Source organism: Puntigrus tetrazona, chromosome 7, assembly GCF_018831695.1.
Source record: "Puntigrus tetrazona isolate hp1 chromosome 7, ASM1883169v1, whole genome shotgun sequence".
NCBI lineage: Eukaryota > Metazoa > Chordata > Actinopteri > Cypriniformes > Cyprinidae > Puntigrus > Puntigrus tetrazona.
Genome location: NC_056705.1, coordinates 3,724,951 through 3,751,674, shown reverse-complemented (window position 1 = coordinate 3,751,674; position 26,724 = coordinate 3,724,951). Strand labels below are relative to the sequence as shown.

Sequence of the window (26,724 nt, the reverse complement as noted above, 5' to 3'; positions counted from 1 at the left end):
ATATATATATATATATATATATATATATATATATATATATATATATATATATATATATATATATATATATATATACAGTTAGTTAGCTTTAGAGGGACTTTCCAACCACTTGACAGTTTTATGAAAAGAGCTGTAATACAATGCTTGCCTTCTGATACTACTATATTCAAGAGCTTTAAAGATCTCAGAACTACATTATGGTGATGTCATGAAGATGTCATGAGTCATTTCCAGAGACAGAGCCTCAGCTTTCAGTATGTCTATTGTTAAAAAGAACAACAACAACCAAAAAACATGCAGACATAAAGTTTTGAAAGAGTTGGTTAATCTCACTCAAGTTATGTATCTGAATTGTTGTAATGCAATGTTATTTATGCAGTGTTTTCATGATAACTTAGTTATTATTGTAGTTAAAGTTATAGGTCAGAAATTCAGACTTCAGAGAGGAACGTTTTATGCACCGGATGAGATCTCTTAACATAATTATGCCCTTTAGCAGAACACTTGCTCTGTACTACATATGTGTTGAATTGTTTTGGGACTAATATTTTATAAAACCACACAATTCATTTCAAATGCGTCATGAGTGAAGTGAATTTGTTGGGATGTGATGGGAATTTGACCTACGCCCCGGGTCTATCCGGGTCACTTTAGTGCACTGTGGACATAAAAGATTCACACGTGATCAGACAAACAAACTACATTATAAAACTTATACAACATCAACAACTCAACAACATCCCTTGCTTTAACATGGGTGTAACTGTTTGACCTAATTTCAGCTTGACCTGAATTACAGGCAGTATAAATATTATTTTGATGCTTTGCAAACCGAGATAAAGCACGAGTCAAGTAAGGATATAAAGAGATACCAAGCTGACACACAGTGTAGCTGAATGTTATGAAGATTTTTTATTTTGAAACTGTGTAGATGCTCTGGGCTCCAGAAAAGAGTCTTAAAATTGACCCATGCTGAGGGCAAGAAAGGACAGCTGTAGAGATTTTGGAGAGGGTCCACCAGCTCCCTCCCTCACCCTTACTTTCATTCTCTCATAATCCACTGGTATTTCCTTTCAGAGTTTCTGTCTGAGTAAAATGTCTCTGCACTCTGCCCATTTGACCTATCACAAAAGTAAACGCCTTCAGTTTTGTGTAGCTTGTTTTGTTATTTATTTTTCATCATAAGCAGTGCCTAAGTACAGTTGAAACAGACATACATTTTTTTTAAATCAACTTTTTGATATGTTACATACAGTAAATACAAATGAAAACAAAGATTTTATGTAACTTTCCTTTGAAAACAATTAAAATAGCAGTTCATCTAAAAATGAATATTTGTTTAAAATATCCTCAGCCTCCGGCCATCCGATGTTTTTCATTGAAAAAGTATTTGGAGAAATTTCATGACATCTCATCACCAATGGATTCTCTTGGGGTGAATGGGTGCCGCCGGAATGAGAGTGCACCAGCATCATAGTAATCCACAACTAGTCAACTACAGCACGTCAGTTAATGTCTGAACTCCATCGGGTAATGAAGTGAAAAGCTGCTTGTTTGTAGGAAACAAATCCATCCTTAACACCTGCTTAACATCAAACCGTTGCTTCTGGCGAAAGGCCCATAATCCAATGACACTTTTAAAAAGTAACAATTGCAGGTATGCTGAATTCCTCCAAATCTGTTTCCCGTGAAGAAATAAACTCATCAACATATTGAGTGGCCTAATGGCTTTCAGCACATTTTCATTTTTAGGTGAGCTGTTCATTTAAGATGACTGTTATGCCTGCTATTTAAACACACATCCATATATCAGCCATCTTTCACTTGATGAAAGCATGATAGACTAAGCTAGCTAGTAGAATGGGCACACAGCGGATTTCAGATGCCAGAGCCAGGCATGTGCCAATTGTACAGAGACAGAAGGCAGAAATAGGCAAAGAACTGGGCAAAGGGCCAGCAAGACTCAAAGCAATGGTGTGTGCGCTTCTTTTGATTTAGCATCAGCCATTCAGAAAGACACACGTGCTGGTAAGGGGCTCTGCTTTGTGGAAAATGAACAATGGACAAAAGGGGGCACAAGGCAGAGCAGTGTCCTCATCACCCCAGAAATGTTTGCCAGAAATCCCGTTTTCTCTGCAGCTGCTACAGGTGGTGGATTTTTCATTAGATTCTGTTCATATATCAGCTGCACTATCAATTATATTCACGTCCAAATGGATTCAGCAAGTCGTTTTGCAACTGCATGTCAATTAGCAGCCTTTAGAGCATTAGTAGGCTGTCTGCTTAATATCTGCTAACACTTCGTTTTGATTGGTCCACAACATACAACACTTTACAAGTATGTGTGTGTGCGTGCTAGTTTTTGGGGACACAAATTAGTTTGATGGCATGGGTGTGACAGAGGTATTACAATTTGAAGGTGGTTTATGAGGTGGCCAATGTCCCCGTAATTCGAAAGTTTAAAAAACATACTATTAAAAAATGTTTTTTTGAAAATCAAAAAAATACATGTTTCCTGTAAAGGGAAGGTTTAGGTGTAGAGTTGGTGCAGGGCAAGAGCACATACAGTTTTTACAGTATAAAAACAATTGCGCCTATGGAGAGTCCGTGTGTGTGTGTGTGTGTGTGTTAAAAAACAGAAAATTTTACCAACTCCACAAAACATGTACTAGCATATCCAACATGTTTTAATTAAAACCTTACAGTCACACACAATTTTATAGCTACGTTACACAAAACCTCTTTCATCTCTACCTCACCTTTGATATACAACTTAGCAGGGAGGGAAAAAAAATTAGAACAGTAGACTGTTCAGCTGCCAAAGAATGCTCAGCAAAACAGGAAGTGCAATCAATTCACTCCAAGCACACTTCCTGCTTTAAAGGCAATAATAAAAGCCGGGTCTAGTGAAGTGAGTTGTTTTGAGGGCTGTATCTTACGGCCATCTCTAAGAGGCTTTAACTTTTGAGAAAGTTTCATCTCTGCTGATCAGAAGAGTTCGTAGAAGGTTACAGTGGGCAGGTTTCATCTCGTTCCACAAAATTAGACAGTTAAGGAGAAGTTAGAAATGGATGTACTTTCGTTTTAAAAGGCCAGGCAAGTTTAGCTGGACTGAAACTATAGCTGTTATCCATGCAAGCAAACTAAATCATGAACTGAAAAAACTTTTTCACCTTTCTGCATTGAACCGACATCTATTTCTAAATGATAAACAGAAATTGGTTTAGTTGGCATGCATTAATGCAGTTTGCTTGATTCAAAGATTAACATTAACTTCTTAAAAACAGTTCATTTAGATACCATTTCATGTTATATATGCATCGTGTTAGTTATTGACTCAATCACTAGGCCTAAACTGAAATAAAATCTCTCACTACATTGCGCTGTCTCCAGAGTGCATTCTATAATTTAGGTTTATTACTGTTTTATTGCTTTTGTTTATCTACAGGTTTGAGCATATTAGATTTATTTGTAACCTATTTATTTCTTTTCATAGATAGAGTTTATTGATATTGTGCATTCGACCCAGATCTTAGTGATTGGCATTTCTGAAATTATTGATCATGATTCAAAGTTTCCAGTTCACCTGGAAATCAAAGGTTGTATATAAATATGCGACTGACCTTATGTTTGATGAAAACTAGATTATTTAGACTACATTCAGCAGACTAGACATGTTCTACATTTAAAACCTGCATGGGCTTCTGTTTAAAAAAAAAGATGGCGCTTGTGATGTTGATGAGGATATATGACAAACTGTTGTCAGATTTTTGTTTTATGCTTTATGTAATCAGTCATGATTTTGCCAAAACGAATATGCTTAATGACCGGCAAAAGAAATAAGTCTAAAAATAGTACATATACCGAAGAATGAATAAAACCCCAATTATTCTGTTTTTAGTGTATTTCTACTGGACTTGACCTCAGAGTCGAGGTCAAGCTGGTAATTCTGCTATCAGCTGCCATGGCAACAGCATCCAAAGCAGTCACCTTGAGGAAGCCGGAGCAGTGAGACGAGAGACCACAGCAGGAAAACACAGAAAATCTATCAAAGGCACTATTCTGCATAAGAGTCATCTAAACTCTCTGTTCCTCTTTGACCTCCTCTAACAGAGCATCCTTTGAGAAGATAATAAAGCCCAGCACACACACTACAGTCAGTCTCTACAGTAACACAACTGCAACCGATCAAAGGGAGTTTTATAATACAGAGGAAGTAGAACATGCTCTCGCTCTATGTGAAACTCAGACTACCTCAGTTTGAATAGCACAGTTAAAAAAAGCACAAAACAGTGCAGCTTATAGCAATAATAACATACTGTACAGGCCTACACTTAAAACCACGGCTCTCTGTTGACATTGACCTTAAGGTCTTTGCACACTGACTGCGAAAATTGTAGAAAATATATACGACGTCACGTTGTTTCAATCACATTTACACACGGTCTCCAAAACGTTAAACCTTCATTAAAACATTTTTTGCTGTAGCAAGCGTTTAGGAAAGAGGAAAGAAGGAATTAATTAGTGTGCAAGGCAAGAAGGACTTTTGCTTTAAATATCTATTTCCACATTATTTAATCCATATAAAGTAGTTCTGGTGGTATTTTTGGTCGATTCAGCAATATTAAGTCATATTTTTATCTCCAAACCATAATTTTGTCGTTACAATTTTTAGGTTAATGGTTTTTTTGTCAGTGCATGAAGAACCTGTAATATCCGTTACTCTTTCCATTGCACAAAAGATTCTTTGTGGAGAAAAGCCCTTTATTTTGTAGTGGTTGTCAGTGATAATAGGATAATAAGTTTGGCCACTCAAAGGAAATCACAGCAGTAAAGTTTATTTGATTTCATTTAAATGTCAAGTAAGCATTGCTGTAGGTCTAAGTTAAACATTAATAAAAAGAAAGAAAAAAAGATTTAAATTACACATAGGTCTGACATAAAAGTATTTTTGTAACTCCTGTCTGTTCCAGTAGAGTATGTGCTCCTCTGGTGCAGCACGCAGCTTTATGATTACTGAGGCTTTGACTGTCACCGGGACTGTCATTTAGGTGTGTGAATGAAAGGATTCACTCCTTCCCTATAGAAAATACCATCTGTGCTCAAATACCTTGCATGCCCGGACATGCATGCAGTTGTGTGTATCCGTGTTTAGAATGTCTCTGTCTGTACACGTCTCTGTGTGTTTTCTAAAATGCATTTTTCACTTAACTCAGACCACTTCCACTTATGTGATTTTTTAACTTCACTGAATGTTAATAATCAAAACTCCATTTAAATTCAATCGAGATAGCTGTGAGTACGCCATTATTTTTAACAGCGGCAAATTTAGTGCGCAGTTCTCAGCCATAACTGTCTCTGTTGGTGGTCACCTCATTATGAAGTAATGAGTGCAATAAGATAGCTTTGGAACAGTTCCGCTTCCTGTCCTGGTGCCAGACATTAAAAGATAAACAGCACAAGGTGATGAGATTAATACAGTTTAAAGCCAAGCTTTTACACATATCTGTGCCACAAAACACTGCATCTAATGGACGTCTGCACTGGACAGATAAGACCTCTGAGTAAAGACTTTTGGTTTGTATTTTGTATTTCCTCCCTCTCCCAGGAATGTACGCCTTAGTATATATAAAAAAAAATAGTCCAATTACTAAATACGTTGAAATCCTTTAGGGCAAGTAATTTGTTGTAGGTTACTCGTTCTTTTATGAGTATGTTTTGCCTGGTTGTGAACATGAACCCTGAACTAAACCTTGAAAGAATAGATAATCATTGTATCCAGCAAGGCTACATTCCACTGCAACGGCTACTCGATACAAACATGAGAAAAGGCTAAGAAATAAAAACATATCTCACGCAATACTCCCATTCTCATATGTTCGCAGAGGTATTACTTGTGTGTGAAGAGTTACACAGGTAATGGCCGACTCCTCATTGGTCGGCATCCCTCTTGGTCTAAAATAGAATAGAAACACTTATAGCTATACCACAATACAAGTACATGTTTTGGATTGATTCATAATGTACCCGCTCATTATGGCAATTTTGGATAAAAAGCTAATAGACTGTAATTAGTGTTTTGGGTGTCACAGTGTCATTCTGCTCATGAACTACATTACCACTCAGAACTCCGATTACCTCGCTTTAAAGCACAGTAATTCCAGCTCAATCACACGAAAATTCATACACCTTTTACGAGGTGGCTAATTAGTAGGAATTTGTATGAATGACCTACACCTAAACCTACCCTGGAGTCACTGGAGTGAGGTCGCACGAATTTGTGTAATATAATGAGACTATGTTGATAGTTCACAGGCTGCACCTTAAAGGTGAAAAATGCTTTTAGAGAATGCATTCCAAGGAGGAAAGCATCAAAGCACGTCCGAACAGAGCTGCCATTTTTGGAGCTAGATATAGAGACTTCCCCAACCCTTTTGAGACTTTTTTCAAAAGTTTAGATACAAATATAGCACTTGAACTAACCTTATCTAAATTCTCATCTTGCCCACTGATCTATATTAATCTTTATATAGATCAGTGAATTTGCCATTATGATATAATCTAGTGACATTTAGCTACCGGTTTCAGTTGAAAGCAGTTAGCAACACTGCATCCGTCTCATGAAATACCTTCAGTTGATCAATGTCTGGAGGCATCCTTGACTGCCTTTCATACGCCTGTTGGGTGGTCAGCTTGTGTGCAAATTTATATTTCTTTTATTTTTATTTAATTTTGTGATTTTTGTCTACCTGGTATTCCTTATGTACAGGATAGTAATATATATATATATATATATATATATATATATATATATATATATATATATATATATATATATATATATATATATATATATATATATATATTTTTTTTTTTTTTTTTTTTTTTCAATTTATCCACTTGCCTTTGAAAACAGTTGAAACACTTTTTTTGAAAATCTAAAAATGAATTAATCTAAAGAAAGTTTCCGTGATTGGTTTTAGGGGTTGGGGTTGATGTTTGTCTATGGGAAGGTCTCATACGTGTGTGTGTGTGTGTCATTGTAACTCTGCAAATATAAGAGCTCTGTTAGCATTCAGTCTGTTGTTTCCATATTCATCCTTTGAAGTTTCTATTCACCTGCATTGCTGTTGTCCTGCTGTTTAATAAATGGGTCAATAAACTCACGGTTGTGTCTGTTCTGCCTGTCCTGTCCCTTTACGTACGCTGCATTTATATATAAAGACACTTCCAACTTCTATAAGCGATTTTATTATGAAATAAAGAGATAATTAAAGCTGGTTCATGTAATAAATGAGTTATTTCGGATCATAAACCTTTTGTAGTTTAAACAATGAACAGTGGGAAGTAGCACAGTTAAAACAGGAAGAATTTCAGTTGCAGTGCTCGGTCTGGTTGTTGGATTATAAGAATAGGCATTATATTGACAGAAAGATTATTTACTCTGTATAAAATCGGTTTAGTCACCATTAAAATGACTTTATAGTCTATTACTAATAGAAGTTTTCTTTGGAAAGCTAATCTACAGAAATCTAAACGTAATTATATCTTACTTAATTCAGTAATAAAACTATTAAACTATTACGCTGTTGAAAATGCTCCACTTATAAGACGAATATGTTCATATGCTTTGCTTGCCATGTCCTTGTAATGATATTTTAAATTTACAAGCAGTGTCTTTGGGTTATAACCATGCATTGGTGTAGGCAGTCTGAACTTTACGCAGAGTACAAAGAGATATTAATCAGTAGTAAACTATAGTATCTACCTCCCAGAAGTTCACATCCAGACAAACAAATAGTTTCTGATGTGAGTAAATATGGAGCAAATAACAGATCTCCTAGGGGAGTCACTGGCTAGAGATACAAGAACCCCAATTAAGACCAGATCATTTCTCTCTATCTGGAGAGGCATGGACACAAATGAGGGAAAAACTTGACTCATTAACAGAGTTAACACTGATCTAGGGTCAGCAACACAGAAGATGGATCCTAAATGGTGCAGAATGCCTTGTGCTAATTAAAGTCTTCTCGACATGAGACTGGCATGCGCTGTTATTAAAGGGCCTGTGGTTAATTAAGCTGCAGTCTGTCTTCCTAGACACACTTTTTCAATGTAATTAACATGCATTACATTTGTGGCTCACTCTTTAAAGAGGTCCCTGCAAATGTGCTTTGAATATTTTGGTACTCTGAAATACGCCGATATTTTGCAGGTAAAACATCCAAAGAGAAATCCATAATAATATGTTTATTGTGTCATATATGACAATACATAATGATATAGGATACATTTATAGGACGAATAGAAACGTCTCATCTGTCATTTAACAAGTTACTCCCATTCAGTTCAGTTAAATGAAATCAAAACACTCACCAAAGTTACAACAAATCTGTGATCTCTGTCAAAATGAATGGCGTATGCCCCCTATAATACATAATATGGAAATGAGCCCTGCAAAAAGTGGTAAAGAAGTTACTTTAAAAAGCATCTAAAATATGTTTGGTGCCATAAGTTAATGCTCTTTGTTGGATTCTGCAGTATTAAATGATATTACACTTTTAGGTTACTATTGTTTTCAGTGCAGAAGGAAGTGGCAGTTTAAAAATTGAGAACGGCGCATTTTTGTGTTGTCATGCCGCTATGAGGAAGGAGACAGCTGTCTCTGTGGTCAGTAATGAACTGCACTCCACACACACACACACACACACTCTCTCTCTCACAAGGATTGCACTACAGAGCGGAATAGTAGTTGTTCAAGTAAATGTCATTACGGCTGCTGACTCATGGACTTCTTAGAACTAACAAGTGCTTTTACTGGTAATCTTGAGGAGATAGAGTGATGAAGCAGCTTATAATGGTGTGGACCGAGAGAAGCAGACATACACCTCAGGACTGGCTTTGAGTCTGTCAAAGCAACATTATTGATTAATGCTCCTGACACTCAGTGGTGCATCAGTTCAATACATTAGTGTCCATTCCACAGCTGCTGCACTGATTTATGTTCATCTAGCAGAACTTACGAGAGAACTCTCTGTTTGTGATGTACTGTATCAGCATCGATTTCACATCCTCATACATCACTACAGTACCTCTCTGTGCCTCTCACATTGCTTGGCTGGCACATGGTATTAAAAGCACACACTGATGTCATTATGACAGCAATGACCGGCTGATGTGTCACCACAACGACATGCATAATCCCAAATCCTTCAATAGTGACTATCCTGCCAATTGCATTTCAAAGGGAGAGAAGATGCAGCATTACACTTTTGAAGGTTTGATGTAATGAAATGAAAGTAGCATCAGATCTTTTCATCCATATAGTGACGTATATCTATAAGTGTACTGGATTATTGAAAAGAATGCTGGGATTTGGTTTTGTATTCATTGGTTGTTGATTGGACATTGAAATGTGGCGTGGCGTTCAGTAGCAAAAAGTGTGTGTGCGTATGCAGGGCTAGAGCTGACAATAAGTGAAGATGAGAATGTTTACTGGAAGATCTGGTTGTGATGTCAGATTGAAAATCTCACTGAGGTGAAAATAAATAAATAAATGCATTTAAAAAATAAAACAAATGTGGACAAATGGTTAACATTCACAATAAGATAAGTCTAAATACACATGCAGAAAATAACAGTGATTTTTTTCAAGGCTCATAATGACATACCAAAACTTTTACTATAATGTAAAGAAATATTTGTGATATATTGTTTGCAAAATAATTTTATTTCCTGACACTCTTTTTACCCCAAGAATGGTTTAGTTGTGGCATCTAGCACTACATTACAATGTATTTATGTTTTTTTTTTAACTAAACCACAAGGTTTCCCTATATATATATATATATCTGTATAAGAGAAGTCTGTAAAACATGTCCCAGTATACTGTTTTAGCGCGAAGGGATTTTCTGTATTTACTGTATTTTAAAATTACGTATTGAGTTGTATTGTGCTTTAGTTAGAAGGAAATGTCCATAAGCTTTAGTATTAAAGTTACTGGTCATTTCCTCAAAGGACTTTATCAGTTTTTCTCCTTTACACATAAAAACATGTGTAATACACCAATACTCTAACTAGCCAATGATTGAGCAAAGCATCTTGGCTGTGGTTGTGGGCGTTATTGCACATATTTTAGGTTGCGTCTCTTGCTCAAAAGCGAGGCTATAGCAAGCAGAACAATATAAACCACAGGAATGAGTGAGGTTATGCAACACAGCAGTGCTAATGTCATATTATTCTATTAACGCTTAGGCGTTTCTACATCAGATGATGACAAAAATGTATGTTGCTCACATATGGAATACTAAATCATGCCTCCAACTATCACAAACTGTATTGGTGTCTTGCTGTTTAGATGCATTGCAATACTGAAATTGTAGCCATTGCTAATACTCTCACAATATTAAACAACACCAGTCCAGAACATGAGTCAGGCAGTTAAATAGAAGTACATGGCTGAGAGACTTATCATATTTCATATCTGTGATTGTTTAATGACTTGAAATTCTCACAAAGAAAAGGCGACACCAAAACATAGACTCAAAGCAAATGTTTTTTAATTGCAATACTGATACTTCCTCGTGTAAGTCTGGTTACTGTGGAAACGGCAGCGCAGGCCTCTGTTTACCTCGGCTAATATTGGAAACAACTGTGATCAACAGATGGACCACAGCAGTGATTGGATATATCACTAGTCTCATAATGGCTGCTGAAGATACACTATGGAGCCAACTTACATCTTTTACCTGATAATTAATAAGATTTATGTACCGCGCAACTGTTAAATTGCCTATTTAAAATTCTGCTCATTTAAAACAATGCGAAGGTTTAAAATAATCCCCTTGGACATCCCTCTCCGGTGCTCTCTTCATTAAGTCATCCAGCATCCCAGTGGCTCAACTTCATTTGTCTGTCTGAGCCAAGCACTGAGACATGAAAGATCACTGAACCACGATTGTATGTGCAACGGCTTGTGAAAAGCTAAATGGCCTCCCATTGGCTTCAGTCGGGACACACCGGAATGATCGGTGGGCCAGTCAGGCTGCAGCTTTCTGCTGAGGTCACACAGTGGGGCAGCTTTGAGATGGTGCCTCAACAGATGTCAGTAACATTAAGGCGGACGGTTAAGAGGGAGCAGGACTGATGCTGCATTCCACATGAAAGGACTGTAGGTCTCGAGTAATGATATGGAGACAAATGCAGTTTAGGTTAGAAGTCATGCTTTCTTGGAAGCTGCTCCTGTAAACACACTTTTTGGTAACACTTTATTTTAATGGTCTCTTTTAAACATTCTGTTGACAATAAATAACTTTGCACCTACATGTCTACTAGCTCTCATTAATCAACATCTTTGACCATGAACACATTGTGATGAACCAATCAGATAGGAAGAACCAGTTTATGATTATCAGTATTATTCATTCTATCATTAAATCTGATTTTAGGGATTACTCATGGTTAAGGTTAGGTTTAGGCGTAGGGATATGGTCAAGCAGAATTTTTGGATTAATATGTTGTTTCCAAAATATGTTGACCTAGGAACACATCTAACTCTGCAAAATTAGGAAGCGCTTAGTAAAGTATTAGAAGACTTAGAAGGTTAAGTTGACATGTACTTGCAAACGTACTTCTACAATGCCTGTTGGGAGACCATCACAATAGACAGCTAGCAGTTTTTAAGCTGACATTCAACTAATTGGTTACTCTGATGAGAGTTAGTAGACATGCATGCTATACAAAAAGAGACAAAAACATGAACACTGGTTTACAGAGATAGATTGTTTTACCCATTACTGCACTACTATTCTAGTTGTTTATCTATGCGGCCCCAAAATTCAGAAGTCCTGCACATTCACAGAAAAAAGCCTAGTTCTGCATTGCAAAATACATTTTTAAGCAGCGTTTAAATTCATTTTTCCCATGAGGATTTAAAACAAAAATTCTGAATTAGAAGTTTAAACCCATGAACCAAGTCAACCAGCTATGAGGAGAATCAAAACAAAATAAACTTTAAACTTTGATTTTGAAAAGCTGTAATGTATAAATATAAAATGATTAATTTACATATTGCTTATTTGGTGGTTTGAGAGGGGACAGGTTTACATCTGAAATTTCACGCTTCCCTGCTATATAAACAAAGACAAGACGGACTGGATTACGTTCATACTACACACATTCACACACTTTTTAATGGGCGCAAGTAATTATTAACTGAAGTACTTACTTAATACTTAGAGTATGCTATTTTGGATGTAGCCAGACTATATTATATAATTTTTTTTTATTATGATATATTACGTCTCACACCATATGTTACACCACTCTCAAATGAACAACCTCTGAGTCAAACTTCACTGTAGGTCTGTCTTTAAATGTTTGTAAATTCAACATCAATTCCACGATATGAAGAAAACGATTTATTACAACTGTCCACTATAATCCAACTGAAATTACAAACAGCAGCTTCTTAAACAAAGCCCACTTAATCTTTGTTCGACAGGGAAGTCCATTCAACGAATGTATTATGAAACCGAAAGCCCAAGGAACTAGCCATTACTGTACTCTGCTCAAACAGCTAATGACAGATTCTGTGGCATGCCTGAATCTGCACTTCATTTAATCATCTGCCTTTGGCATTTCTTGTTTTCTACCAGGACAGGAATGCTTTTTTTAACCTTGTATATATGACATGATATGTAACTGATTGACTAAAATGAGCTAATATGTAGCCCAAAGCTCTTTTCATTTTTGATTAGGATCTTAGAAGGAGTGGATACAATGGATTGAGAGACGAGAGAGACGGGGGTGGGGGTGGGGTGTGTGTGTGTGTGTGTGTGTGTCAGGGGGGCCTACAGATGCAGAAGATCTTTATGAATTTATCTGCTTGTGATATCACTGACACGTAATGGACACAAACACAAGAGTCTTCTAGCCCATCACTTCCAACCAGTTCCTTTCCCAAGAGTTTAATACAGTATTAAGTGTAAATGACTTAACACCAATCCACTTACAAGGACACATGCTAAAGTCCTACCCAAACACAGTTCTACTGTAGAGGAAATCACAAGAGAATGAGTTGTTTGTTCTGTCGAGGAAGTTGTGGCCATTTTAATTTCACACGGAGAGGAAACACTGCGTCCACTGTCTTCTCAAATGACATGCATGCTTAGGCTGTCCACGAGAGTTTGAAGAGTATGATAGTAATAACTGTTACGGAGGATTAACTAGTCTAAATATTTTCTGAGAAAAGCTGATTGTGGTCATTTAATTTCAGACAGAGCTAAAATGGTTTCACAGATGCACCATACTTCCTGCCCTTTTTTCTTCTAACATGTTTTTAAACCTGAGATTTGCTTCATATCTGTTGCTGAATGGAACCGTGTCACCGTGCTAATGTAATTAGGGTTCAGAGGAGACACTAATCCACGGTACAGGAGACCGCTTCAGAAATCCTCACTCTTTTTCATCATGATTGCAATCTAACGGCATGATCAGGGAACAGAGGGTTAAGGATTTACACAATGTTAGTGAATGCACTTCCAGATCTCGCGCAAGAGCAAATGACAACAAATTAAGACTAAACACAAGAAAATCCTGATAACAAAGTTTTTTTATTACAACAGTTTCAATTTTCCATTATTGATAAATGGTTTGTGGCATTATAACATGGTTGCTGAGGTTTATTTCTTTTACAAAACCCAAGAAAAAAAACTGATCTACAGCTGAAAGCGATCACATTGAATTTACATTTTGAAGGGTGATAACCGCCATACAACAAGACAACCAAGACAGGGTGCGACACAAAGCAACCCTGAAACCACATCAATAAAAAGGGCACAATCAATTCAAATACAACACCCGGTCCTTAGAAGTGTTTTCACATCTATACTGAATTTGCTTTTTTTTTCTCTTCCTCTTTCTTGCCAATAAAAAAAAAAGCATTTCACTGAAGCAGCACTAACAAGTGTTAATCATTACCGACATAAAAACCAAAGATTGTGCAGTGTATCCTAAAATTCGAAATAAAAAATACGATGTCATAACTCTGCGAGCTGGTCACTTGTCAACACAAAGCCACGCCTCAATTGGATGATGAATATTTGGGGATATCCGTTAGGCCACGCCCCCTTGTCCTATGGCAACAGTCGAAACCGATTCAAAACAGCCCACCGTGGGCACCGGATGAATCCATGCCACACGCTCCTAAAATCAGAGCATTCTGTTCTTCTCATCGCTGGACTGGACAAGGGAGGCGGTCCGGATGCATCTAGGTGTTGCTAGAAGGATCGGCTCATCCCATCTGACAGTGATGCAGCTTCAGATTTTCTTTTTTTTTGTTTCATATTTTCTTTTTTGACATTTTGGTTACAAAGTTATACTGCTAAAAGAAGTGAATGAAAAGAAGGCAATGCAGGGAAGGGAGTGTGCACAGTGCATGATGGCAGCTGGTGTCTTCACGAGGCCGCCTGCTTCTCCTGTTCAATGGCTGCGGACAAAGAAAGAAAGAACAGAATTCACTCCAATTCTGTGTGAGCTGTCATTCGATAGCATTCTAGTAGAAAATGACAAATCAGAACCCAAGACCAAAGATACAGCAGCTTGTTGTAGTTACGCAATACCAGGCAGGAAAAAAAAGCACAGTTGTAATCCTGTAATTCTTACTTTCTTTAGATGGCAGTGGGTTTTTCTCCTGAGTCTCGGTCTTCTTCAGCTTGCTTTTGTCGAAGCTGGTGACCTCATCAAGGTTTGGTTTGTCAGACATGATTGGTTGTCTGCTCAAGGAACAAAAGAGAATACAAATGTCACTTCTTTTACACCCTTTCTTGACTGCCAAAGCGAGGGTTGCTTCTCTGAAACACCAGAGGCAATGTATTGTTCATTTTGAGGAGATTTGCATCACATCCCGCTGATGTTCCTGACACGCCACACATAACCGAACAAAACCGCGCCCTTTCTGAATGGCGTCTGAGGCTGCAAAAAAATGAATATTTACATAACAATAGCAGTTCCCACGCTGAGGTTACAATATGAATGATTAAATGTTACGTCAATTACGCTGTATTTATTTTTACTTTTTCAATTTCAAAGGTTAAACCTGAAAACCTGCATACTTTTGCTCTTGATTCCGTTCGTTTTCAGGCAAAGCATCAGACCGCCTTCAGCAGAATGTGATTGCTTTCAGGAAAACCACCGCCCTGTACTGCTTTATCACCCACAGCACACAATGCTGCCGTTTCTTCAACGCCCTCTTCTCCAATCACACGTTATAACGCGTTAGCTAACTGTGCTTTTGACACAGGGCAGCAAATGTGCCAAATGACATGATGACTCACGTCCTTATTAATGCATTTGCAGCACAAAGAGGCTTAACAAAGGAAAATAGGTTAACCGCCTTGATCGCCTGAAGATATCGACTTTAAAGCAACGTTTGCATATTCCTTCTTACTATTTGTAACGTTCCGGAGATGTTTGAATACATCGCCATTTCGAGGCACACGCTTTGTTTTCCAGTATTATTAGGAAAATAACAGATTTCGCGTTCAGTCAAAAGCAGTGATATAACAGTTTGCGTTATTTACAGATCGTTAACACGGTAGCAGTAGCATTATTACACATGCGTAGCTCTAAAAGACGTACCTTTGTAGACGGATTAGAGTTTGAAGTCTTTAGCTGATTTACGGTGCAGTACTGTGGCGCGCCAATGCGCAAGCATCAAATATATAGAGGGAGATATGCTAATCAAACGCTGACGTCACTTCTCTGTTCTCCAGGAGAACCGAAACGCGTTCAGGTAGTAATAATTTAATATTATCCAAATTATTCGTTTTAATCAGAGACATCCACAATCGGAAAGACAGAATATGTGATATGGTGACAACGAGATCAATTCATTTATATATTTTTTCTTTATTTCTTTTTTGAGTTTTACGTTGAAATTATTTCTGACTTGTGCCAAGACACCATCTGGTGGACATGACTGTAGTGACTTTTCATTTCATGCACAAACTTTATTTATTTATTTATTTATTTATTTATTTATTTAGCAGAGAGCAACATGACAGCTATATGCTAACGCGTAAGATATATGTATACGTTTTTTTAATAAATAAATAAAAAATAGTTGCTTGGCATCTAAAAATTATAAATTAAACCATGTAAAGAGAAAAATAAATTATATATTCAGTATAAACATTAAGTGTCTTTTTCTACGCTAATTGTATTTGTCGATTATCACGATATTTCTTATTTCGCAATAACCTCTGGGAGACTTTTATATACCGATGCTGGGTGCTTTTAGTTTGGTATTGACCCGGAAGTGTTTTTGAACACATGTGCGTTCACGAGTGAAGGATTTTTCACGTGCAGAACGATGGATTTGTAATGTTTAATGGATAGTTTATAATATAACATCACGGTAAACATGAAATTTGCGTACAAGGTATGACAAACACTATTTTACTATTAAGTAATGTTCTTTTTCGTGAATTATGTACATTTGTTTTATTGTTGACGTTTGTTGTTGCCTGCTGGTTTTTATACGTAAACATAAATGAAGCAGAATGTTTGTCTTGAATCAGAATATATGTCAGACAGTGAATGTTTTAATTCAAAGTGAGGCGTTCTCTTCTAGTTTTCTAACTTATTAGGGTCGTTTTATCGCCATGGGAACCTGTGTTTCTCTAAAGATGGGAATTCTGTCGTCAGTCCTGTCGGCAGCCGCATCTCCGTCTTTGATTTAAAAAAGTGAGTATAAGTCCTTTTATAATAACACTGATGTCATTCCCGGACTAAATGAGTCTGTGAGCTGAAAACGCTGTCTCTTTAGCAAGTGAAAGATATGCTCTTTTCAACTGAGCACATGTTGTACTTTATATGCTTTGTATACTTTATTTTTCCAGTAACAGATCAGAAACCTTACCAGTGTCCACCACGAAGAACATCAGCTGTTTGGGAATCTCTCCAGATGGAAATCTGGCAATACTTATCGATGAAGGTATGGAAAAGCCCATCATTCTCCATGCTTAGTTTTTCTCCTGTCATAAGCAGCATTAAAATTATATTATATTGAAAATCATTCCATGTAATTTAAACCCAGTGTAAGGATTATGAAGAGTGACAGCGTTAATCACTAAAAAAGACAAAGAAATAATATTCATTCTGTAAATGGAATAATGATTGTAACACGTTCTCGCTAACAGTACCATTTCAGGCTACATCGCTTATTGTTTGGTATTTGCTATTGAAATCTCATATTAAAGTTCCTTCACATTTTCACACTTGCCGTCTAAACTTATTTGTAAGCTTTGCCGTATTAAGATGACACTACTGTCTTCTGCAGAGCTGCTTTATAGCTGTGTAGTATTTTGCAACATCGACCCCTCAGTTATCGAACTGTTTGATTACTTCTGTTTCAGATGGAGCAGCCATTCTGGTCAGTTTGGTCACCCGGGCAGTACTTCACCATCATCACTTCCACAGTCCCGTTCACAGCGTGTCCTTCTCCCCCGATGGAAAGTGAGTTATCACACGCAGCACTTACTGTATTCATAATAGGATTTTATGCTCATATTACATTTTCCCTGGTGGTGTTCCTTCTGTCATTTTTAAAGGAAGTTTGTGATAACAAAGGGAAATGTGGCCCTAATGTATCACGCGCCTGGAAGAAACCGAGAGTTTAATGCATTTGCGTTAGACAAGAGTTATTATGGACCATTTGATGAGACGACGTGTATCGACTGGACGGATGATTCCAAGTATGTAACGGCTTTTTTCTGTATACTTAAATGTATGCTGCAAAGAAAAAAAACTACATTTAATGAACCGTAAACAGTGCAGGTGGAAATAATGAAACCTTATTTTATCACTATGTGGGAAATTAAACTCTCCTTTCCTTTGTTGATAACTAGGTGCTTTGCTGTTGGTAGTAAGGACATGACTACCTGGATCTTTGGAGCAGAGAGATGGGCGAATCTCATCTACTACACGCTTGGTGGCCATAAGGACATCGTTGTAGGCTGTTTCTTTGAGAAAGACAGTTTAGATGTACGTATTTAAAAAAGAAGTATCTGCTGCATTTGTGTAGCGCACAGTGTAAACGCTTCTGCGTTGCTGTAATGACCTGTGTTCACACATGCCACACGTAAGCTGTTTAATTTGTGTTCACAGATGTACACAGTGAGCCAAGATGGCACTTTGTGTGTGTGGGAAAGTGACACTGAGCTGGAGGGCTTGCTGAAGGGCCCAAAGTACTCTGAGAGGAAGAGGATGGAGGAGGAGAAAAAACAGAGACAAGAAGGGGAAGGAAACAAAGATGATGATGATGATGTTGAGGAAATTATAGGTGAGGATGGAGAGAACAGAGGAGATGTGATTAAAGGAAGCACAGATGCACCCAAACAAGTGGAAGGCATCAAAAATGTCCGCTATTCACAGAGGAGCAAGTGAGTCTTTTGCCCTTCTCCAACTTTTTTTTTTCTTTCTATTCTTAAGATGTATTCACACCATAATCAGTGTTTTAGTTATGAAATATGGCAGATACTCTCCCGTCTCGGTGATAACACGTTAAACCTGTCTTTAATTGCAGACACTTTTTTAACAAGTCGGGTGATTTCAACAAGTTGACAGCTGCGGCTTTCCACAAGAAAACACACATTCTCGTGACAGGTTTCGCATCTGGAGCTTTCCACCTGCATGAGCTGCCAGAATTTGACCTCATTCACTCACTCAGGTTTGTCATTTGTCGTTTCCAGTAAATCTTGTATTTGTCAAATAACTCCATCAGGGCTGGGACACCAGCTATTTTTCATGAAACTGCACTGTTCACAGTGTGTGTGTATATATAGTGTGCAGCCCACCAGGACAATTCAATGAAGTCTTATTTAAATGGAGTGAAAGATCTTGGGAGTTAATAAAGTTTGCTGCGCTTTTGCCTACCCCTAACAACCAGAGTATGCTGTATTTGAAATGACCTTCAGTCTTAGTCACAGCTGTTTGTGACTACATATTTGTGGCTTTATTCTCTTCCGATTATTGAATTATAATATTCTAACGTATCGTAATATCACATCTAGTATTTCAGATCAGAGGATTTCCACCATTGTTATGAATCCCACTGGTGACTGGATTGGTTTCGGCTGTTCAGGTATTGCTTTCGATCAGTGAGTTCATCGGAGCACATCGGTGTGCTGTCCTTTATCTTAATGCCTTGTTTGTGTCCTGGGTTGAAGGTCTGGGTCAGCTGCTGGTTTGGGAATGGCAGAGTGAGTCCTACGTGTTCAAACAGCAGGGACACTTCAACAACATGAACACTTTGGCGTATTCACCTGATGGTCAGTATCTTGTTACTGGAGGAGATGATGGGAAGGTTAGTCTTTTACCATTAGGATTTGTCAAGGTAATACTGGAAGTGAAGAGAGATACAGTTAAACCGATGCTTTCCAGGTTAAAGTGTGGAACACCAACAGTGGCCTGTGTTTTGTGACGTTCACTGAACACTCCAGCAGTATCACCAGTGTTACCTTCACCTCCAGTGGCTTGGTGGTGGTCAGCGCCTCACTAGATGGCACCGTTAGAGCATTTGACCTACACAGGTATCAGCTGCTTTCCATTTTCAGCTATGTGTTCACTGTTGCACAATACTTCATGCTCTCCTCAAGGCTGAGGTAATAAACTTTAAATCTCACAATCACACCCTCATGTCGTTCCAAACCTGTAAGAAGTTAGTTCATCTTCAGAACACAAATAAAGGTATTTTTGTTGAAATCACGTTTAAGACCCTAAAGGACATTGTTAAAATAGGCCATATGTGTATTCTATTGTGTGCAGCCCACCAGAACTGACCATATGATAAATGCCATATGTAATGTTTGTTTTTTTGTGTATAATTATCAATTCCAAGGTGGTACTGCCGTGAACAGACCCTTGTCTCTTGTGTTCCAAAGGTGAACAAGGTCTTATATTTGGAACAAAATGAATAATCACAGAATTTTAATTTTGGTGGAACCATTCCTTTAATATAATATAAATGTGTAAATATATGTTTTTATAGATAAGTTCTGCTATTGATCATATGTATGTATCATATGCTCGAATTAGTGGTATTGCTTGTAGAAATAATAATCTGTTCTCTCTTTATTCTTACTCTTTTAATCATTCTGTTTTCTCAGGTACCGCAACTTCCGTACCATGACATCTCCACGACCGGTTCAGTTCTCCTCTCTGGCAGTGGACAGTAGTGGGGAGTTGGTGTGTGCAGGTTCTCAAGACTCTTTTGAGATCTTCCTATGGTCCATGCAGACTGGACGACTGCTAGAGGTCAGACGCCACCAAATTAGAATGCTTGTTTCTGACCATATAAGTGCAGCGTGTAGCATACTTGTTTTTAATAAATAATTATCAATTTGTCAGTAAACAGTATGGATTCTTGTAAATGTTTGAATACATATCAAACACCATTTGTTATGCAATTTGGTTCTTTGTAACTCTTTACTGCTGGAGCAGGTGCTCAGTGGCCATGAGGGTCCCGTCAGCAACTTGTGCTTCAGTCCACTCAAATCTGTGCTTGCCAGTGTGTCATGGGACAAAACAGTCCGGCTGTGGGACATGCTGGACAGCTGGCAGAATAAAGAGACCTTGCGACTCACCTCTGATGGCAAGTTCACAAAGTGACCGTTTATGTAAATGTGTTTAGAGAGAAATGGAGCAGGTGCTCTGGAAAGAAAAGGATGTGTTATTTAAAGATGTCTGGCACATGTCTTCATTCAGGACTCGCTGTGACGTATCGTCCTGATGGTCAGGAGTTGGCAGTTGCGTCTCTGGATGGTGAGATCACATTTTGGAATCCTCAGAATGGAGGACAGACTGGCTCTATCGCTGGCCGCCATGACCTGCAGATGGGCCGTAAAGAAACAGAAAAGATCACCGCTAAACAGTCTGCCAAGGGAAAGTAAGCTACAAAAGACACACACACACAATTTTAGTGATGCTAATGACAATGGTTGTTTTCATATATATATATATATATATATATACACACTCACAGGCCACAATTTTAGTGATGCTAATGACAATGGTTGTTTATATATATATATATATATATATATATATATATATACACACACAGGCCACAATTTTAGTGATGCTAATGACAATGGTTGTTTTCATATATATATATATATATATATATATATATATATATATACACACATATACACACACAGGCCACTTTTTATTAGGTACACCTTACTAGTACCGGGTTGGACCCCTTTTTGCCTTCAGAACTGCTTTAATCCTTCGTGGCATAGATTCAACAAGGTACTGGAAACATTCCAGTCCCGATTTTGGTCCGTATTGACATGATAGCATCATGTAGTTGCTGCAGATTTGTTGTCTGCACATCCATGATGCGAATCTCCCGTTCCACCACATGCCAAAGGTGCTCTATTGGATTGAGATCTGGTGACTGTGGAGGCCATTTGAGTACAGTGAACTCATTGTCATGTTCAAGAAACCAGTCTGAGATGATTTGCACGTTGACATGACGCCTTATCCTGCTGGAAGTAGCCATCAGAAGATGGGTACACTGTGGTCATAAAGTTCAGCAACAATACTCAGGTAGGCTGTGGCATTAACAGGATGCTCAATTGGCACTATTGGGCCCAAAGTGTGCCAAAAAATATCCCCCACACCATTACACCACCACCACCAGCCTGAGCCGTTGATATAAGGCAGGATGGATCCATGCTTTCATGTTGAAGGCAAATTATGACCCTACCTTCCAAATCTCGCAGCACAAATCGAGACGTTTTCCAATCTTCTATTGTGCAATTTTGTTGAGCCTGTGCGTTGTAACCTCAGTTCCCTGTTCTTAGCTGACAGGAGTGGCACCTGGTGTGGTCTTCTGCTGCTGTTGCCCATCCGCCTCAAGGTTGGACGTGTTGTGCATTTAGAGATGCTCTTCTGCATACCTCTCTTAACGAGTGGTTATTTGAGTTACTGTTGCCTTTCTATCAGCTCGAACCAGTCTGGCCATTCTTCTCTGATCTCTGGCATCAACAAGGCATTTGCGCCCACAGAACTTCTGCTCACTGAATATTGATTCTTTTTTGGACCATTCTCTGTAAACCATAGAGATGGTTGTGCGTGAAAATCTCAGTAGATCAGCAGTTTTTGAAATTCTCAGACCAGCCTGTTTGGCACCAACAACCATGCTATGGTCACTTAAATCACCTTTCTTCCACATTTCATAAAAAAACTTTTATGAAAGTAAATTTTTTCGGATGAATTTAAATTACCCCAAGTCTGATTTACCCTGTGCATGTGAAAGTGTCATTGATGACTTATTTCCTGACTGATTTGTAGGTCCTTCACCTCCTTGTGCTACTCGGCAGATGGTGAATCAATCCTTGCAGGTGGGCAGTCAAAGTTTGTGTGCATTTATAACATCAAGGAACATGTTCTGATGAAGAAGTTTGAGATCTCCTGCAATCTCTCTCTGGATGCTATGGAGGTACGCTTACTTGTTTGTGTTCACTGCATATAGAAACATTTAAAAGTCTATCGTACAAAACTTGTCATTTTGATAATGGTAAAGGATTTCTTAATAGCCTTTTTGTATTCTAATAATTTCCCTTTTAAACAGGTTGTGAACTGATTTTGTTGTATGTGTTGTACAAAAAAAAGTAAGCTGTACGTTTCAGAACTCAAAACATCTTCACTAGTCCAACAACTGCTTTTACTGAAACCAGAGTAGACTCATTTTGTATTTTTTAGTTTTTATTACAAAATATAGTAACACAAATCCACACCACCTACATCATGGCCTCTGACCCACTTGTTGACACATTAAAAATGCCACATAATCGCTGGAGTAAAGCCAGTGTTCCTTTTCAAATGATACTAATGTTAGGAATTGGTTTCATTAATTTGTGTAAATCATTATTTGTTCTGGCCATTTCATTGTGGATTATTTGGTATAGTCCCTGTATGTTAGTGTCATGTACTCACTCAGCAGCCAGGACTGTGATCAGCTGCAACCTTTGATGCAATAAAAGTAGATCTAAACACAATGCTATAATCAACATTTTACATGATTACTTCCGTCTTTGCATCTCTAATAGAGCAACATGGTAGAATTTTTTTGAGATTTAGACACTTATTTCATACGCAGAGGTTGATTTGGGTTAGCATTTTATAATTCTTGTACTCTAGCTTAAGAAGTAATTCTGCCATGTTCTTCTTCTTCCAGGAGTTCCTCGACAGGCGTAAGATGACCGAGTTTGGTAGTCTCTCTTTAGTGGATGAAGGCGCAGGGGATGGAGACGGAGTGGAGCTCAGTCTTCCTGGAGTCAAGAGAGGTGAGTCTACATCTCTGATTATTAAACCTGTCAATGGGTGTAGCTGAGCATTTTGCTTAATGTATTATTGCATATACAATATATTCTGGCTGAATATATATATATATATATATATATATATATATTGGCTTTTACACTCAAATCTTCTGCCTATCTCTCTTCATCTGTCAGGTGATATGAGCTCCAGACGGTTTAAACCAGAGATCCGGGTTAGCTCTCTCTGCTTTTCACCTACCGGTAGAGTTTTGTCATTACACCACAACACACTGATAGATTTCAGTATGATTAACTATGACGATATGAATGATGATGTGAACTATTTCTCCATTCAGGACGCAGCTGGGCAGCAGCATCCACTGAAGGGTTGCTGATCTACTCTCTTGACACCTCACTGGTGTTTGACCCCTATGATCTAGACATGGATGTCACACCTGCAAGTATACGGCAGCAGGTGAAGAAAAAAGAATGGGCATCGGCCATTTTGCTGTCTTTTCGGCTAAATGAAATGCCACTCATAAGAGAGGTTCTGGAGGCGGTTCCTTATGACCAAAGTATGTTCCTTCTTAAAACCGTCTTATCTATTCCTGCCATATTCAAAGTACATCATTTTCGTGTTATTGTTTGACGTTTCAGTTGCAGTGATATGTAGCTCACTGCCGGATGTGTATGTGGATAAACTTCTCAACTTTGTGGCCTCGACACTGGAGAAGTCCAACCACTTGCAGTTCTACCTGAGCTGGGCTCAGTGTCTACTCACGCTACATGGACAAAAGCTCAAAAACCGGTCAGCAGCATAGCTTTTTCTGAATGCGTTTACACTGTTTTTAAGCTATTGTATTCATAAAGTATGTTTGTTGTCTTTATATTACCCAAATTACCCTTAAATTGGCAGTTTGACACATAATATGCAGAGACAGAATAAAGTTGTCCATCACATTATCATACCATTTCATTATAGGGTTGTGCACAAAAACACACCTAAAAAGTAAAGTATATCTCCAATAGATGATCAACAGTTTTTTGTGGTTAAATACCTGTTTTTTCCCATGCAGAAAATTAAAGAGAAACATTTCATATCCTATTCTGCAGTGATTTATTTGCTGTTGGTGAGCACTGTAAGACTGTTCATGTCTCATTTTCAGATCTGGATCTGTATTGCCTACTGTACAGCAGCTGCTGAAGAGCATCCAAAGACACAGTGAAGATCTGTCCAAACTGTAAGCTTGTCAGAATTCTAAAAAGGAAACAATGCTATTTTTTTCTTTTCGGATAAAATGTTAAATATCTTGTTTTCTTTCTAGTTGTGACTGGAACATTTACAACATCCGTTACGCTGCTGCTCTGTCTAAACAGAGAGGGATGAAAAGAACCGCAGCAGAATCCCTCAGTGAAGAGGAGGAGGAGGAGGAGGAGGCAATGGACTCTGGGGGTGATGAGGAAAATATGAGTCTATAATGGCCATGAAGACTTCAACTGAAACATAACAGAGCCAGGTCAAGACTTGGACAAGCAGCAGTTGTTGTGTCAGTGTAAACATGGACATACAGCACCTACAAACTTGTTAGAAGTGACGTGACACATTTTAGAGGTTCTATATAAAATATTAACATGATCTCAACTCTTGTAAATGTGTTGTTTCTACTTTTTTTTATTCTTGTATGATGAAAGATTTGGAAGCTTGTTTCTGCCAAGTAATAAAAAAAAAAGTTGTTTGTCTTGCAAATGTTAATTTATAGTTTCAAAATTGTGATAAATTTCCATTATTATATATCCTTTTTTAATTATTTTTTTTAGATTTTGTTGTTTTTTTTAATCGTGGTGGAAATAAGTTTCAACAGAAATCTGATTTTTGTTTTATAGAGAAAATCTTGATTTTGAATGCAGATAGGGTGGTTAAGCAGTTTTTCATTAGATTGTTTTCAAATAGGTATAGGCCATCGCAGCTTCTTTACATGCCTAATAATGCTGCCACTGAGCAGTGTCTGATATTTATGAGAATGCTGGGCTGCATGGCACAGATCATAATATTTACACAGAATTGTATGCACAGTATTGTTTCCATAATGTATGCTTTAAATGTACTGTGTAACAGGATGGAGCTTGAAACATCAATTGTTTCCATAACCATATCACATTCATTTTTACATTATAGTGTACTACAAGGGCTGCACAAGTAGAGCGGGGTAAGTTGATTCATTAGGCACAGATAGCATAAAAGGCTAACCCCAAAGCATACTGGGAGAAAAGATTAATACTCTTCACCCTTAATAATCCATTATCTTATCTTGTTAAACTTTACACTGTGAAAAATGCAGATGCCGCATATGATTAGCCCTTTGTGAATATACGGTAACATGACAAATAGAATCACATTCTATCCCACTCGGTGCATTTAATTCAAGATAGTCAATTCATATTAGAATGTTTTAATCTGTACCAAAAAGGTAATAATCTTTTGCATGCACAAAAGTTCAGGTTTCTGTATTTATTTGTATGAACTACCACCCTATCTGTGATATTAGTGTTTTGAACAAGGTTTTGGCCACTGGTTTCAATATTTGAATACTGAACAAGAACTCGGGTTCAAGATACTGAAGCTTACTGAAAAAACAGCCTAAAATAAGGATATACATTAAAAAATTATTCTTAACACTGAGCAATAGTTACTTCCTCTAAGCAACCGTCGTTTGTTTAAATTCGATTTTTTTAATCTAATCTATCAAGCAGGTCATAAAGTATTATAACCTATGAATGAGTAAGCATTGTGTTGAAGTCTATGAGAGTCACAGAGTTGTGCTTCAGAACAAGAACCAGTCATATGCAGTTCATTTCTTTTCCTTTTCCATTTGGAAAACTTACTCCGAAAACAGTTACAGAGTCATATTATGCAAGCATGGCCTTGGTTTATTTACTTTGGGGTTTTAGTTGTTGAAGCCAAATATGTTGTGGCTTTGCAGATATTAAAATGATTCCTAGTGAGGAATGTTCAGATGAATATTCCTTAAGTGAACCGACAAAGCTGTCTTGTATTGTTTAAAGAATGTAAATGATTAAATATACTCCAAAGTAATGTTTATCACTTCAAAATTTTTATTATTATACATCTTATTTTTTTTTTCAAATCCTTACATTATAAAACACATTTAAAAGTTTCAAGATATATGCGTTCCATGCTCACCTAAAATGGCACATTTTAATAAAATGCCGAAAAATCCTGGGCAATAAGGGATTTATTTTGGTGTATTCTAGCTTTAAATGCAACTGTTTCGCTGTGTTATATATTATATAAATCCCTTTATTTGTGATTTCACTCGGAGGGTTTTCTAGCCACGAGATGAAAAACCGCCTCAAAGTCAGACACAGAGTT

The 26,724-nt window shown here is 37.6% G+C and overlaps 3 protein-coding genes across 3 annotated transcripts in view; 1 reads left to right on the top strand and 2 right to left on the bottom strand.

Moving 5' to 3' along the window:
• Positions 1 to 13,594: 13,594 nt before the first annotated feature.
• On the bottom strand, positions 13,595 to 15,780 carry LOC122348417 (thymosin beta-11-like). Its single transcript, XM_043243842.1, has 3 exons — positions 15,640 to 15,780; positions 14,665 to 14,774; positions 13,595 to 14,488 (listed from the first exon to the last, which is right to left on the bottom strand). The coding sequence occupies exons 2-3, from the start codon at positions 14,762 to 14,764 to the stop codon at positions 14,457 to 14,459; spliced, it is 132 nt and encodes a 43-aa protein (XP_043099777.1). The 5' UTR covers positions 14,765 to 14,774; positions 15,640 to 15,780; the 3' UTR covers positions 13,595 to 14,456.
• Positions 15,781 to 16,282: 502 nt separating this feature from the next.
• pwp2h (PWP2 small subunit processome component) lies at positions 16,283 to 25,125 on the top strand. Its single transcript, XM_043243840.1, has 21 exons — positions 16,283 to 16,441; positions 16,634 to 16,746; positions 16,902 to 16,996; positions 17,418 to 17,517; positions 17,613 to 17,756; positions 17,910 to 18,045; positions 18,169 to 18,443; positions 18,587 to 18,730; positions 19,074 to 19,144; positions 19,230 to 19,366; positions 19,444 to 19,592; positions 20,169 to 20,316; positions 20,503 to 20,653; positions 20,767 to 20,947; positions 22,363 to 22,510; positions 23,249 to 23,357; positions 23,529 to 23,594; positions 23,690 to 23,908; positions 23,991 to 24,141; positions 24,500 to 24,574; positions 24,659 to 25,125. Exons 1-21 carry the CDS (start codon positions 16,424 to 16,426, stop codon positions 24,810 to 24,812), a joined length of 2,784 nt encoding a protein of 927 aa, XP_043099775.1. The 5' UTR covers positions 16,283 to 16,423; the 3' UTR covers positions 24,813 to 25,125.
• Positions 25,126 to 26,424: 1,299 nt separating this feature from the next.
• Positions 26,425 to 26,724, bottom strand: part of zgc:64002 (uncharacterized protein LOC393330 homolog) — a 1,936-nt gene continuing 1,636 nt past the window's right edge. The window contains exon 3 of the mRNA XM_043243841.1: positions 26,425 to 26,724. This exon is cut by the window's right edge and continues 364 nt beyond it. Coding sequence (XP_043099776.1) covers positions 26,665 to 26,724 — 60 coding nt within the window. The 3' untranslated portion in view covers positions 26,425 to 26,664.

Excerpts from the sequence above, each read along its gene's own strand:
- LOC122348417 (XM_043243842.1), bottom strand. The coding sequence starts at position 14,764 with ATGTCTGACAAACCAAACCTTGATGAGGTCACCAGCTTCGACAAAAGC. Across the intron at positions 14,489-14,664 it reads CCCACTGCCATCTAAAGAAA|CCATTGAACAGGAGAAGCAG; the intron begins GTAAGAATTACA and ends CTTTGTCCGCAG.
- pwp2h (XM_043243840.1), top strand. Across the intron at positions 16,997-17,417 it reads GGCAATACTTATCGATGAAG|ATGGAGCAGCCATTCTGGTC; the intron begins GTATGGAAAAGC and ends CTTCTGTTTCAG. Across the intron at positions 18,046-18,168 it reads TTGAGAAAGACAGTTTAGAT|ATGTACACAGTGAGCCAAGA; the intron begins GTACGTATTTAA and ends TTGTGTTCACAG.